Source organism: Mobula birostris, chromosome 8, assembly GCF_030028105.1.
Source record: "Mobula birostris isolate sMobBir1 chromosome 8, sMobBir1.hap1, whole genome shotgun sequence".
Lineage (NCBI taxonomy): Eukaryota > Metazoa > Chordata > Chondrichthyes > Myliobatiformes > Myliobatidae > Mobula > Mobula birostris.
This window is the reverse complement of record NC_092377.1, coordinates 140,503,698-140,520,331: the sequence shown is the minus strand read 5'-3', so window position 1 is coordinate 140,520,331 and position 16,634 is coordinate 140,503,698. Positions and strand designations below refer to the sequence as shown.

At 43.8% G+C, this 16,634-nt stretch overlaps 1 protein-coding gene across 1 annotated transcript in view; it reads left to right on the top strand.

The window, feature by feature from the left end:
- Window positions 1-16,634, top strand: part of zmat4a (zinc finger, matrin-type 4a) — a 205,267-nt gene that overhangs the window by 15,490 nt on the left and 173,143 nt on the right. The window contains exon 2 of the mRNA XM_072266929.1: window positions 16,352-16,431. Coding sequence (XP_072123030.1) covers window positions 16,352-16,431 — 80 coding nt within the window. The remainder of the gene's footprint in view (window positions 1-16,351; window positions 16,432-16,634) is intronic.

Sequence of the window (16,634 nt, the reverse complement as noted above, 5' to 3'; positions counted from 1 at the left end):
TGAAGACTGGAATGGACTGGAACGGATGTTGCTCAGATATAATGGAAAAATTCAACCAAAAAGAAGCATCAATTAAAGATTTCACTCATTGTCCACAGCAGAGGTGGTCTAGAAATTGTATGCTGCAAGGTTCAAAGTAAATTTATTTCAAAGAACGTAGATGTTAAATCGTATACTACCCTAAGGTTCATTTTTTTTTATATAGGCATTAAGCAGTAGAACAAAGAAATACTATAGAACCAATGGAAAAACTACCGTTCATTTCTTTCATGGTTTCATGGCTATCTGGAGAAGAAGAATTTCAGAGTTGTATACATTGATAATAAATGAACCTTTGAACAAACGTACTGACAAACAACCAATGTGGAAAGCCAATATATACATAAATAAATAAATCAATCAATAATCCTGAGAAAATCAATTGTAGAGCCCTTAAAAGTGAACCCAAAGGCTGTGGAATCAGTTCTGTGTTGAGGTGAGTGAACTCTGCCATGGATGGTCTCAAGCCTGGCTACGAAGGGAGGAGATTTGGGTGTGGGGTTAGCAACCCCCTCCCATAAAAATCTCAGAGTGACAGAAATGCCAACAGAAGCTCCAAAGGTCCTCATCCCTAGGAGACGAAGGATCTTTGAAGATGGGCTACACCTGGGGATAACTTGAAAGACTGGCCCAGGATAGAGAATTTTGGCAAGCTGCTGTCGGCCATCTATGCCCCAGTTGGGGTGATTGGCTAAGAAGAAGAAAACCTGTTGGTGTGGGACCTAAGGATCCCGTACCTCCTTCCAGTAGTGAGAAAAGAGCATGGCCTGGATGGTGGGGTCCTTGCATGATGAATGCTGCTTTCTTGTGGTATGATGGTAAGCTGCAGATGTCTTATTGCTGTATACTTTGATTGTTGGTAGGTGAACTGTTACTGCACATATTGGAGCAAACGAGTGCTGGTGTTCTGAAGGCTGACTGGGTCTGGGGGAGGCTGGATGTAGCCAGTTGGAGTTGCTGTCTTGGGAGTGGGGGTGAGGAAAGTGTCTTGATTCGGTAGTTTAGTGGTCAGGATGCCAGTCAGCGGGGTTGAATTTGTGGGTCATTATCTTTAACAATTTGACATAAAACAACATATTCTTGCAAAAACTTTGTAGCATAACTTCATGATTCTGACAGATGGCCAGGGCAACAAATCACTCATTTGCAAGGAAGCACATTGGCAGCTCCTGACAGTTTGTCATTATAGATTTTGGCTGGGCTAAGTCCTTATTAATATTTTTTTTGTCAGGAAACTTTGTAATTGGAGAAATGTTCTGTGGCCTATGGAACTGAGAATGAACAACGTAACACGTACCCCAAACATTCTGACTTGGATGATACATTGGAATGCCATTCAAATTCCTTAAACTTACAGGAAGGCTGTAACGTGTCAAGGACTTCAAGTATGATGGGAAGGTGGAGGCAGTTGAACTTGCAAGAACAGAACTCTCAATTGCCACTTCGTTTCACTGCTTATGTTTCATTTTCAATTAGTGGAGCCAATAAATGATTAATTCAACAATCATTCATTGGATGTTTAACAAATTGATGGTGTATGATTGTTGAGGATTGTCTCACTCCTTATTGCCGTGGTCTTGTTCTGTCATTCATCAGCAGTATGTTCTTATGGATGTGAAATTGGACTTCACTGTTAAGTACACTAGAGGTGACAAAGACGCAGTTTGAATGGAGAAAAGATCAGCAGGCATGCAGACACAGTTGCTAATTAAGTACCTTCTTTGACTTAATGAATCCCAAGATTAGAGAGACAACATTGTGTCAGTGAGTTTGAAATCTTCCTTGTCCCTTTTAATGTCCTTTTCTGCATTCCAGACATGTACCTACACAAATGAGGATGTGTTTTCATTTTGTAAACTTCAGGACAAATTAAGTTCTGATCAGTGGCAGGGTAATAACTACTGGACCACAGTTATACTGCTGCCTCTGCCTCTTTATCCAAGCAATGGCAATGCTGGCAAAGATGTTGGGTCAGTCTAGCCATTATTCAGAGAGAGAAATTGAGGTTTAGAAAGTCACCAGATGGTGTAGCAGGAATATAATGTTTTACATAGGGAAACATTTCCCTGGAACATGTCCTACGCTCCTTGACTTGGCTCAGCTCTATCAACCAGACTGTCAAATGTTGCTGGTGCTTGAACATTAGTCTAGTCTACAAAATAAAAAGTCACAGTATAACAATAGGGTAAGTCACATTCAACAGCTTGTCATCAATTTGGATTTTCTTAATGGTATGATGCAGAGAAAGTCTGTTCGCTGCAAAGGTTGTCTGGAATAGTTTCTGTTGGGGGGTGACTCATCTGATATGATTTTGTTTGCTGCTCATGATTCATCCTGCAGCAACACTGAATTTTACCAGGATCATGGTACAGAAGAGGAACAAAATGGGAGGCACAAAGGTGTACAAAAGCTGGAATTTGGAGCAGTGCGTACACTGCTGGAGGAACTAAATGGGTCAGACAGCAACTCTGTAGTGTAATGGACAGTCAACCTTTTGAATTGAGACCCTTCATCTTAAGAGAAAAGGCCTCAGAAGGAAAAGTAGACTATCCATTTCTCTCCGTGAACGCAGCTTGATCTGTTGAATTCCAACAGCATCTTGTGCTCTGCAATGACACAGAACAAACTACCTTGTCAATTGTATCCCCCAACATCCTGCCCCCTCTGCTAGGCCCTGTACATGGATGGTGAATTAAACACAAGCAGATTTTAACAGCAACTTTCTAAGCCCCGAGTTCCAGTATGTGCATGGACAACACAGCAGGTTCTTGGGAAGACCCACCTCTTCAAAGACCACACCAAGAGATGCACCATCCTGACGTGAGTAGTATTACCATTCATGTATCATTAAGATCCTCAAGTGCCCAGCAGACTGCTCTGCAGAGTCCTACTAATAGAAATTGTGGTTGTTCAAGAAGGCAACTCAGGAACAACCATTAGACATAGGAGCAGAATTAGGCCATTCGGAGTGGGGATGGGCAGTATGTTCAGGGGAACATAGTCCTAAAACCCACAAAATTTAGGAAAAAATTACATTGTTTCTTATTTTCAACAACTCGCCCCCCCCCCCAGAAATATCAAAAGATTCTGCAGATTCCAAAATATTAAGCAACACACACAAAATGCTGGAGGAACTCAGCAAATCAGGCAGCATCATTGGAGGGGAATAATTAGTCAATATTTCAGAGGGAGATGCTTCATCAGGACTGGAAAAGAAGGGGGCAGAAGCCAGAGCAAGAAGGTGGGGAGGAGGGGGATTGCACGCCTGCAGCAGGTCGACCAGGTGAGGGCGAAGGTAGGTGGGTGGTGGGAGATGTCATGAAGTAAGAAGCTGAGAGGTGATGGGTGGAACTGATAAAAGGTTGAACAAGGAGGAATCTGATGGGGGTGGGGGTGATGGAGACGAATCCCCAGGAAAGACACGTGACCATGGTAGCGAGTCTGGGTAATCACGTGGTTGAAGAGCCGGCGAGCAGTGGCGGAGACAGGTTCTCAGGAAGGACACTGGGTGTGCTATCGAGTCTGGGTGAGCCGGTGGGACAGTCGACAGACATGTTACCTGATCTCAGTTATCACCTCTCAGCTTGTACTCCTTCATCCCCCCCCCAACACCTTCTTGCTTTGGCTCTGCCTGTCCCCTTTCCAGTCCTGATGAACGTACTCAATCCAAAATGTCAACCGTTTATTTCTCTCCATGGATGTTGCCATCTTCTAATATGTTGTTAATGTCGAATCAATATCACTGTTGATACTCCTTCAATAACAGTTTCAGTTAATGCTAGTATGCATGAATAATTATTGTAGTAGGACTGATCTTCCGGTCTGCAAACATGCAACCCTGTTACACACATCAAAGTTGCTGGTGAACGCAGCAGGCCAGGCAGCGTCTCTAGGAAGAGGCACAGTCGACGTTTCAGGCTGAGACCCTTCGTCAGGACTAACTGAAGGAAGAGCTAGTAAGAGATTTGAAAGTGGGGGGAGGGTGGGATCCAAAATGATAGGAGAAGACAGGAGGGGGAGGGATGGAGCCAAGAGCTGGACAGGTGATTGGCAAAGTGGATATGAGAGGATCATGGGACAGGAGGTCCAGGGAGAAGGAAAATCCCTCCCTCTCCTGTCTTCTCCTATCATTTTGGATCTCCCCCTCCCCCTCCCCCTTTCAAATCTCTTACTAGCTCTTCCTTCAGTTAGTCCTGACGAAGGGTCTCAGCCTGAAACGTCGACTGTGCCTCTTCCTAGAGATGCTGCCTGGCCTGCTGCGTTCACCAGCAACTTTGATGTGTGGTGCTTGAATTTCCAGCATCTGCAGAATTCCTCGTCTATGCAACCCTGTTACTCAGCTTGATCGATCAACTTATTTTCTGTAAGTTTAAAATCGTGTTCTCCGCAAATATTCAGGGCAGAAAGCTGATTAGGAGTGAATACTTTTCAAAGTGAAAGTTTCACTCTGTCCAGTACATATCTCCATTCTTGAGGCAGTTCCCTGGGATCAAGGATGACTTGTTTCCACTCCCATTCTGTAGGTTCTGAGGTGTCTGGAAAGTTCTGTGTAGGACCTGCTTGATTGAGCGGATGGCTGGGGATTTCAGGAGCTGATGCATTCCTCCTGCTGATCTCCCTGTGCTTCTCCCTGTTCCCAACAAAGTTTCTGAGACCTCCTGCTAGCCTGGAGGCTTTTCTAGTTTGAACAGTCACATGTAAAAAAAAATTCATGTGTGAGTAAGAATTTCTTTTCAAATGAGGCTTTGAATGCAGAAGGACCTACTGTGGATCTACTGCCTAACCAGGGACCCAGGTTCAACCATGATCTTGGGTACTGTTTGTGTGGAATTTGCACGCTGTTCCTGTGATGGTGTGTGTGTTCCTCGGCTTCTCTGGACTCTTTCCACTTCCCAGGAACGTACAAGTTGGTAGTTTAATGGGGTCTCTGTAAATTGCCCCTGGTGTGTGGGTGGGTGGTAGAATCCTGGGGGGAGGGGAATGTAGGGTGAAGGTAACTATGTTGATTCAGTGGGCTCGTGAGCCAGTTTCTGAGCTGTCATGTTATCATCCCTCCGAGTCCTCCTCATTACAATAGAAATAAGAGTAGAGTCTTTGTTGGGGGTCTCGTGTCTTTCATCAGAACAGGCTTGATGGTGAGGATGTTGGCCAGGGAGAGCTCACACACCTACCATGGATATGGGGAATTTTACTGAGCCAGCATCAATGGTATCGTGTAGTTAACTTGTGATTGGTAGCAAGCGTTTTAGATGTAAGGGCTTGGAAAAGTCACTACGTAGATGCATGCATTTGACTCAGAGCACAAATTTTCCCACAAGGTCATTCAATGTCAAAGTCTATTCAGTGTTGGCGCTGAAAACAGGCAATGCCACTTTTTGTTCTGCAAGCCTTAACAACTGGAGAAGTTTACAAGATGAATTATGAGGTAAGGATTGGCACAATTGACTGCATACTCCGTACCGAGTAATGTTACATGCATTGGCTGTGAACCAAAACTTGTCGAGTTTTCAGTTTGGTTTGTAAGCTTTCTCAGTGATCGCTGGTTGGGAGAAATTACCTCTATGATTTATCTGTAAGTTTATTTTCCAGGCAATAAGTGGGTGTCCAAATGGGCTTGGAGCTAACAGTGTACTAAATAGCATCTCCCCTCCCTTTACTGTTCCAGTCTGCTCACCTCCCTTATTTGGTTCCATGCTCTGCCGTCCTGTCCTTTGCAATTCCATCAGCCAGCTTTAATGAACCATACTGTCTGCAGTGTTTATGCCAGACTCCGAACTGAAGTTCTCTACCCAGATTTGTATCACAGCAAGGGAGGACAGAGTTCCTGCCTTTTGTAAGTCATAGACTTAGAGAGACACAGCATGGACACAGCCCTTCGTTGCCTGCACCTCTCAAACCCCAGCTTCTGTCTCTGTCTCACCTCACTCCATCAGCCAATTATGATTATGAAGACGTAGTCCTCTTTTATTGTCATTTAGTAATGCATGCATTAAGAAATGATACATTATTTCCTGTAGTGTGATATCACAAAACACAGGACAAACCAAGACTGAAAAAACTGACAAAACCATATAATTATAACATATAGTTACAACAGTGTAACAATACCATAACTTGATGAAGAAGTCCGTGAGCACAGTAAAGTTCAAAGTTTCTCAAATGTCCCACATCTCACGCAGATGGGAGAAGGAAGAAAAGCTCTCCCTCACCTAGATCCACCTATCACTTGCTAGCTCTTGCCCCACCCATCACATTTTTATAAGAGCCAGCTTCCCTCCATCTTTCAGTCTGGGTGAATAGACTAGAATAGAACTTTATTGTCATTGCTGAAAACACGAGATTGCTCTGCATCTCCAGTCTGTGCAAAACAGGTATTTGCAATGCATGCGGTATGTCTTAATTTTTTTTTTTAAATTCATATTTACATGCAACAAGTGACTTCGATAGTCCATAACACTCAAAGGCCATTAGCAAGCCCGGTATCGCATTACCCAAGCTGCACAACAGCCCTCAGGAAGAAGATGATTATCAGTTTTACTGTCTTGTCTAAGAGGTTTCTGTTTCTTGGAGATTGAAGAGACAGTGTCCAGGATAGGATGGGTCTTTAATGATGTCACGAGTGCACCGTAGTTACTGAGATTTGCAGATTGTGTTCAGGTCCGGTAGTTGAGTCCCAGTGATGTGCTGAACCGTCCTAATCACCCGTTGAAGTGCTTTGTGATCTGTCTTGCTGCAGCTAGCGTAGCGCACTGTCATTCTGTGCGTTAGTATGCTCTCTATCGCACAGCAATGAAAGTTGGCCAGCAATCTTTGGGGCAAATTAGCTCTCCTTAAGCACCTCAGGTAGTATAGTTTCTTTTATGCCTTCCTTACCATCCAAGTTCTGTTGACAAAACCAAGAGAGCTCATCAGTGATATTCATCCCCAAACCCTTGAAACTGGAGACCTTTCCACTACCTCCCAATTTAAATTTATTATGATACCTCATTCTGGCAAGTAGGGCTTGTTCAGGACCTCTTGCCCTCCTGCTGTCAATTAAGATTTCAAAGGTACATTTAATGTCAGAGAAATGTATACAGTATACGTCCTGAAATGGTTTTTCTTCGCAACCATCTACGAGAAACAGAGGAGTGCCCCCAAAGAATGAATGGCAGTTAAATGCTAGAACCCCAAAGTCCCCCCCAGCTCCCCTTCCTCCTGTGTGTAAGTGGCAGCAAGCAGCAATGCCCCGTCCCCCAACTAGCAAAACAAAAAGCATCCGCACCCGCCACCGAGCACTCAAGCATGAGCAATGCAATAGCAAAGACACAGACTCGCAGTACTCCAAAGACTACATTGTTCACCTGGCATTCAACATACCACAGGCTGTGTGTCTGTCTGTCTGTCTGTCTCTCTCCTCTCTCCCCACTCTTTTCTCTCTCTCTCTCTCTCTCTCTCTCTCCTCTCTCTCTCTCTCTCTCTCTCTCTCTCTCTCTCTCTCTCTCTCTCTCTCTCTCTCTCTCTCTCTCTCTCTCTCTCCCCCCCCCTCCTTCCCTCCCTCTCTCCTTTCTCCTCTTCTCCCCCTCTCTCCCCCCCCCCCCACCAATAAGGGAGAAAGAGGTGTCTCCGTTTCGCGGCAAGAGGGGAGACATAACAAACGACTTGCTGATTTACGATGTTAGAAGTCTGTTGCATCACTTTTTCCAAGCTCTGTGCCCAAAGATCTTGGGTCTCTGGGCACACAGCCTTAGATCTTCCATCTCCTACAATACACCGGTCTTCTTCCTTGACAGTGAACTCTGATCCCCCTTTCTCCAGAGCCGTGAAAACTTGGTCCTCCAAAGGCAAGCAGAGCTCTTAGACTGAGCTCTTGACATGCCAAACAACGGCTAGTTGTGAAACCCCGAGAGTGGGTCCTGTTCCCGCAAAGAACCGTAGTCAGCGTGGAACTCCAGGTCAGGGTCTTCAAAATAACCCTGAAAGGGAAAAATGGAGATATTAAAGATGGAAAGAGAGCTGTTTCTGAAGATGCAAACAAAGGAGTTGCCGTGAAGCGCCATTAATCCTCCTAAGCTCTGCCTTCTGAAGAAATTATTATTTCTTTTGTTTTCTTGATGCTGAGTGAGAGGTGAAGGGGTTTTAATCCAAAATGTCACCTGTCCTTTTCCCTCCACAGATCATGCTCGGCCCACTGAGTTCCTCTAGCAGATTGTCTTTAGCTCCAGATCGCAGCACCCACATTCTCTTCTGTCTCTGGCAGCTTATTGTGATTGACAGCACAGTTCATGAGATAAACATTAAAGTAAAAACTAAATACGATGGAGATACTCAGTAGGCAAAGCAGCATCTAAGGAGAGAGAAAGAGAGAAAAAAAAGATGAACAAATATATTGGTTCAATGACCATCAAGTAGGGCTCTGCATTTATTAATTTTCAGTAGCAGGTTGAAATGAATTAACTTTTGTGTGACAGGTTTCTGTCATCTCTATAAATTCTCATTGTACATTTATATAGGAAGATAAACAGTGAGGTTTTTGCAGAGCTAATGATGCAGTGGAAGCTCTCCAACAAAAAAGCATTTTTATTTCTGTGTTTAATTCCTCATTTGTTTGTGCTTGAGGTTACCGTGGCAATGGTGCATGAATCCCAGCAAGTACAATGTTAGCTCCCTGATAACTTGACAAAGGATGATGTGCCAGAATGAGGTATCATAATAAATTTATATTAAGATATTTTGTAATCTATTCTTGCATTATTCTACAACTGGAGAAGTGTAAACATTTTAAGTTGTCAAATATGAAAGACTATTTGCATTTAATCGGTTATGGTTTCAATTTGCATAATTTAGTTTCATTGTTTCACTGATGTGATTTTATTCCATATCACTTAAATGAAACTGATTTGTGTTGATAAAGCACATAGAGATTTCTCTTTAGTACAAGAGTTAATAAATTTCCATTTATTTCTCTATATTAAGAGACAGAGATGTCAGCAATAATGCAATACAAATTACCAAATGAAGATTAGAAATGAGTTGCTTTCTAATCTTTTTCAGTGATTTTACAAACCAACCAATATGTTATTCTTGAATAGGGAGTTATTGAAGAAAATGCTAGTTGCTCTGGGAGGGCTGGAACGAAGGTACTGGCTTTGAATATAATTTTATATGCCATTTCTAAGTGATATTTTGGTAGAAGTGTAATTGCTTGCTGCCGAACATAGCTTGAAAACCTTTTTATTATGAGAGTGTTTTCCGTCATATCAGTACAGGGTTTTATCTAAATCACAGAAGGCCTGGAAATCTATTTCTGAGAACCCTCTTGAATACCTGTGCCAGGGCACAGAGCAGTGCAGCCCTGTTGATTGACAAGTTAATTGCAAGGCTGGGGTGTGAGTACACACTGAATTCGATGAGCTTTAATTTGCAAAGCAGGTCTTAATGAGAGGATGCAGTCCATCTGCTATAGAGGTTAAAAGCCCCAGCTGTACCTGAGCCACTGGTCTCTACACTACCTCTGATGAACCATAATATTCCATGGTCAAGTTAAGATGATATGAATCCTTCCAATTTAATACTTACACAGGCATTGGCTCCAAAGATCAGGTGTCTGTTTATCAGTTGAAGCACCTGCATCCATATCCCACTGCAGTTGGGAGTGTTGCTGCTGGCTGAGGACTGCAGCTTTAGGAACTCAAACATATCAGGGCTAAAATAAAGTAAGAGAAAATGCCACACCCAAGTTTTACAAAGCTCGTGCAGCTCTTTATACCATCCGTGTTAATGTAGCCAGTGGGTTGTCTACTGAGTCCTTATGGGTGGAGCTGAGAAACGGGAAAGGTATGGCCACATTAGTGGGATTGTATTACAGACCACCCAATAGTCAACGAGACTTGGAAGAGCAAATCTGCAGAGAGATAGCAGGTAACTGCAGGAAACATAAAGTTGTGGTGGTAGGGGATTTTAATTTTCCATACATTGATTGGGACTCCCATACTGTTAGGGGTCTAGATGGTTTAGAGTTTGTAAAATGTGTTCAGGAAAGTTTTCTAAATCAATATATAGAGGGACCAACTAGAGGGGATGCAATATTGGATCTCCTGTTAGGAAACGAATTAGGGCAAGTGACTGAAGTCTGTGTAGGGGAGCACTTTGGTTCCAGTGATCATAACACAATTAGTTTCAATTTGATCATGGACAAGGATAGATCTGGTCCTAGGGTTGAGGTTCTGGACTGCAAGAAGGCCAAATTTGAAGAAATGAGAAAGGATCTAAAAAGCGTGGATTGGGACAGGTTGTTCTCTGGCAAAGATGTGATTGGTAGGTGGGAAGCCTTCAAAGGGGAAATTTTGAGAGTGCAGAGTTTGTATGTTGCTGTCAGGATTAAAGGCAAATTGAATAGGAATAAGGAACCTTGGTTCTCAAGGGATATTACAACTCTGATAAAGAAGAAGAGGGAATTGTATGAAATGTATAGGAAACTGGGTAAATCAGGTGCTTGAGGAGTATAAGAACTGCAAGAAAATACTTAAGAAAGAAATCAGGAGGGCTAAAAGAAGACATGAGGTTGCCTTGGCAGTCAAAGTGAAGGATAATCCAAAGAGCTTTTACAAGTATATTAAGAGCAAAAGGATTGTAAGGGATAAAATTGGTCCTCTTGAAGATCAGAGTGGTCGGCTTTGTGCGGAACCAAAGGAAATGGGGGAGATCTTAAATAGGTTTTTTGCGTCTGTATTTACTAAGGAAGCTGGCATGAAATCTATGGAATTGAGGGAATCAAGTAGTGAGACCATGGAAACTGTACAGATTGAAAAGGAGGAGGTGCTTGCTGTCTTGAGGAAAATTAAAGTGGATAAATCCCCGGGACCTGACGGAGTGTTCCCTCGGACCTTGAAGGAGACTAGTGTTGAAATTGTGGGGGCCCTGGCAGAAATATTTAAAATGTCGCTGTCTACGGGTGAAGTGCTGGAGGATTGGAGAGTGGCTCATGTTGTTTCGTTGTTTAAAAAAGGATCGAAAAGTAATCCGGGAAATTATAGGCCGGTGGGTTTAACGTCAGTAGTAGGTAAGTTATTGGAGGGAGTACTGAGAGACAGAATCTATAAGCATTTGGATAGACAGGGGCTTATTAGGGAGAGTCAACATGGCTTTGTGCGTGGTAGGTCATGTTTGACCAATCTGTTGGAGTTTTTCGAGGAGGTTACCAGGAAAGTGGATGAAGGGAAGGCAGTGGATATTGTCTACATGGACTTCAGTAAGGCCTTTGACAAGATCCCGCATGGGAGGTTAGTTAGGAAAATTCAGTCGCTAGGTATACATGGAGAGGTGGTAAATTAGATTAGACATTGGCTCGATGGAAGAAGCCAGAGAGTGGTGGTAGAGAGTTGCTTCTCTGAGTGGAGGCCTGTGACTAGTGGTGTGCCACAGGAATCAGTGCTGGGTCCATTGTTATTTGTCATCTATATCAATGATCTGGATGATAATGTGGTAAATTGGATCAGCAAGTTTGCTGATGATACAAAGATTGGAGGTGTAGTAGACAGTGAGGAAGGTTTTCAGAGCCTGCAGAGGGACTTGGACCAGCTGGAAAAATGGGCTGAAAAATGGCAGATGGAGTTTAATACTGACAAGTGTGAGGTATTGCACATTGGAAGGACAAACCAAGGTAGAACATACAGGGTTAATGGTAAGGCACTGAGGAGTGCAGTGGAACAGAGGGATCTGGGAATACAGATACAAAATTCCCTAAAAGTGTCGTCACAGGTAGATAGGGTCGTAAAGAGAGCTTTTGGTACATTGGCCTTTATTAATCGAAGTATTGAGTATAAGAGCTGGAATGTTATGATGAGGTTGTATAAGGCATTGGTGAGGCCGAATCTGGAGTATCATGTTCAGTTTTGGTCACTAAATTACAGGAAGGATATAAATAAGGTTGAAAGAGTGCAGAGAAGGTTTACAAGGATGTTGCCGGGACTTGAGAAACTCAGTTACAGAGAAAGGTTGAATAGGTTAGGACTTTATTCCCTGGAGCGTAGAAGAATGAGGGGAGATTTGATAGAGGTATATAAAATTATGATGGGTGTAGATAGAGTGAATGCAAGCAGGCTTTTTCTACTGGGGCAAGGGGAGAAAAAAACCAGAGGACATGGGTTAAGGGTGAGGGGGGAAAAGTTTAAAGGGAACATTAGGGGGGGCTTCTTCACACAGAGAGTGGTGGGAGTATGGAATGAGCTGCCAGACGAGGTGGTAAATGCGGGTTCTTTTTTAACATTTATGAATAAATTGGACAGATACATGGATGGGAGGTGTATGGGGGTATATGGTCCGTGTGCAGGTCAGTGGGACTAGGCAGAAAATGGTTCGGCACAGCCAAGAAGGGCCAAAGGGCCTGTTTCTGTGCTGTGGTTTCTATGGTTTCTATAATAAAAGGTATTATTTCCAAGTTGAGTGGAGCCCGTGGGTAACACCAGTGGTCCCAGTATCCCAGAAGGATGGATCCGTCAGGATGTGTGGTGATTTTAATGTCACCATCAACCCAGTACTGAAAGTAGATCAATATCCTCTGCCCAGGATAGAGGATAACTTTGCAAACCTTTCTGGAGGAAAACCCTTAAACGAAATGTCCTTCCTTCAGATGGAAAGTGAAGAAGAGTCCAAAGTTTTTCCACTACAATCATGTACAAAGAGCTTTATCGCTACAATAGGCTTATTTTTGGAGTAGCATCTGCACCTGTGCTCTGGCAGAAAGCTATGGACCAGGTGATGCCAAGCTGCCCAGACACTCAGGGTAACCTGGATGACATCGTTGTCACCAATGAGGATGACAAGAAACACCTCCAAAATCTTAAGCAGTGTTAAAAGGATTAGAAGATTATGCGCTCAGAGCACGACACAAGAAGTGTGAATACTTTAAACCGAGCATCACTTGCTGTGGTTGCAGTATTGGCACAAGGATTATACAAGTGTGATGAGCAAATTCAAGCAGTGGTGGATGCCCCAAGGCTGATGGACGTGTCACAATTGTGGTCCTTTTTAGGATTTGTCAATTACCATAACAGCTCCCTGCCAAACCTGGCTACTGTGCTTATTAGTACAGATCAGGATGAAATGACAAAGGACAAAGCAGTGTGAGATAGCTTTCCAAAAGACAAAGGAACTGGTGACGGCAGGCACTGTAGTCACATATTATGATCCACATCGTCCTGTGAAGCTTGCCTGTGACGCCTCGCCTTATGGTATAGGTGCAGTCTTGTCACATGCTATGAGTGATGGAAGAGAATGCTCCGTAATCTTTGCATCATGTTCCCTTACCGCTGCAGAGAAAAATTATGTACAGATGGACAGAGAGGCCTTGAGTCTGGTTTGGGGTGTAAAATATTTCATCTAGTATCGTATGGGAGCGAGTTACCCTCGTCATTAATCATCAAGCACCGGTGTCCATTTTCGATCCACAGGAGGGTGCTCCACGAGCAGCACCAGCACAAATGCACAGTTGGGCACTGTTTCTTGGAGGACACAATTTTGAATTCAAGAGGACAACTAATCTCAGAAATGCTGATGCATTTCCCCATTTACCCTTGGAAAAGGAACCACCTGAGAAATTTACAAAAGTGGACACTCCTCTTGACGAAATCTGCTCAATACAAATTGAAAATCTCCCTATTACAGCAGAGATGATCCGAAGGTTAATCAGAAAGGACCCCATACTGCCTCAGGGCTACATGGTAACCCCAAATGGCTGGAATGTGCCACAGAAATTCCAGTTCCCCCATTTTTACTGGTGTCGGGATGAGCTTGCCCCTTACGGGGTGGGGTGGGGGGTTGCCTTATGTGAGGACTGAGAGTTGTTGTACCACGCAAGCTGAGAGCTAAAGTGTTGGAGGAACTACATGCTGGTCGACCAGGCATGGTCAAATGAAAGCATTAGTTTGAAGATTTGTCCAGTGACCTGGGATAGATGAGCAGATCAGGCAGCTTGCCTGGCACTGTTCGGGATGCCAACACGTCCAGAGCTTTCAGATCCACTTCCTGCCGTCCCAGAGTCGACTCCTACAACCACCACGGAGGAGACCCCAAAAACTGAGATTGTTTCACAGCGGCAAGTCTCACCTGCCCCCACTTGAATGGGACAATTTAAAGTTTACTATGCTGTGGATGTTTATATAGTAATTCTAGCACATAGTATGTTGTGTTCGTTTATAGTTGAGATGTATTCCACATTGAGCTGGAGTTTATCGCGAATAGGGAGGAATGTAGTGAATTCGGTATAGGTTATACGTAAAAAGTATGTGAACGTCATAGTTTGTCACACCACCATGTCATTTTTGAGTGCTTCATTAAAGTAAGACTAAACATAATTGAATATCGTCCCTTCGCAGATTCTGTGTTTTTCTTTAAGTTAGTTCCTGAAGTGATAAAACATAAGAAGGGGCTGTGAAGGGGTGTGTGAGAGGGATTGTGAAGAGGATAAGTGTGAGTGGGATATGTGAGGGGAGGGGCTGGTGGAGGGAGTTGTGAGGGGTGAGCGTCAGGGTGTTGTGTGAGATGTTTGTGAAGAGGGTGTGTGAGGTTTGCTGGGGAGGTGGGTGTGAGTGCGTTGTGTGAGGGGGCTGCGAGTGGGGTATCTGAGTGGAGTGTCAGTGGGGTCTGGAGGAGCTGGGCTCTGTCTCCAAAGAACGAACTTTACTGACTATTTGTAGACCCTAAACAATCTGAGTGGGAAGGACTGGGAGTGTAAATGAGCCCAACAAACCAATGAGTCATGGCCCAGGTCAGGATTGAACCAGGGATTGGGCTCTGGAGCTGTGAAGCAGCAGCTCTCCTAGCTGTAACAAGGTGCCACCCTATTATATTCCAATATGTACCATTGGTTGTGAGATAACATTGCTTCCTCCCTTCTTCATGATGAAGAGTCTCGGCCTGAAACATTGACTGTTCATTTCCCTCTGTAGATGCTGCCTAACCCACTGGGTTCCTCCAGTATTCTGTGTGTTTAGTACTCATGTGGCCCTGTTGAGCTTGACTGAACTGGCAGCTTTCCAGACTGAGATATGCCTGATGCTGCTCTAGGCTTGTGCTTCTGCACCCCTCATTGACCTGGGAAATTTCTGCTCGGGGAAGATATTCAATTATTCACTAGTTTGAAGCAGCAAATTTGCAGCAGTAGGATTCTTGCGCAGTTTCAATGGGAATAACAACAGTGTACCTTTGAGCGAAGGATGATATTGCAGTTCTGCTCATCACAGGGAATTAGAAAGATTGGAAAGGTTGGGTATGGGCTGAGTCGAGGCAGCGGAGCCTGGGCCTGAGAGTGTATCGAAGCAGCGGGGCTCTAGTCGGACTGAGAGGTTGAAAAGGTCAGGTTGTTGGGGGTGGAGGCAAGGGACAGGTGGGTATTCAGCTTGCTGCTCAGCGAGGTCACTCGTCTTCGCTCAACTAATGGGCTCCTGGACCAGCTGAAGTGATGACTGGCTTCGTGTCTGTTATCATTTGTGAACTTCAGTTCTGAATGTCATTTGCTTACTTTTTATTGTTTGCATAATTTGTTCTTTTTTTTGCACATTGAGTGCTTGACGGTCTTTTTTAATGGGTTCTATTATGATTTTTTTTGTTTTGGGTAAGGAGACGAACCTCAAGGTTGTATAATTTATACATACTTTGATAATAAATGTATCATGAACTTCAGGTTGAGCACCATCATACCAATTTAAGAAGTTCAGTCCTTGCCAACAGTTGTAATTAACGTTATTCTCCCTCCTCCTACTTTCTGAAGTCGATGTTGCCAGTCGGGTCAACTGATTTGGAGTGGCTAAACAATACTTGAAGCACAACCCGGAACTAACTACCTTATAATTGCAGCTGTCATCAAGGTTGTGATTTTCAGCAAGTCTGTTGCTATCAAAACCTTAAAAGCACGCTGTAAAACAATAAAATGAGAACACCATGTACAATTAGCTCAAACAACAGGAGCAATTAGCGCTTCAACTCTACTTTCAGCGTGGAAAACTGTCCCAAGAGCACAACACATCTAATGCTATGAGTGTCAGTTCAGTATCCTCAGTGAGTCTATTGAAAGCAATATGTTTTGTGCTAAGATTGTACACCTTCATTGCTTAGTCAGCCCATTTTCCAGATGTCACTGACCCCTAGAGGGAGTGATTCTTCCTGTCGCAGAAAGGAAAGGGAAAGTAATATGTGTTGAACAGAATACTTGATTGGGTTCTCCAACTGAACTGCCCAGAGCTGAATAAACAGAGCAGAGGAGTCAAAGAGGGAGCATGTCTTGATGTCGGATTCCATTTTGGAGTTCATGCCATTTCTACTGTCTTTTCTGCAGAGTCGGAAGCACGCGAGCAAGGTTCGCCTATACTACATGCTTCACCCCCTCGACGGAGGATGCCCCGCCAAGAAGCTCCGGTCGGAAAACGTAAGCAGCCTTACTCTACTCATCAAGACATAGTCAAGGTGCAGCACAGTTACAAGCCATTGGCTCAGTCACCGAGACATGGGTGAGGAATTTAAAAAAAAACAAAACATTCTAGAGGACTTGAGTGGCTTAAGCAGCATCTGTGGAGAGAGAGAGATGGTTGACATTTCAGGTTGGGAGTCTGCAGCAGGGT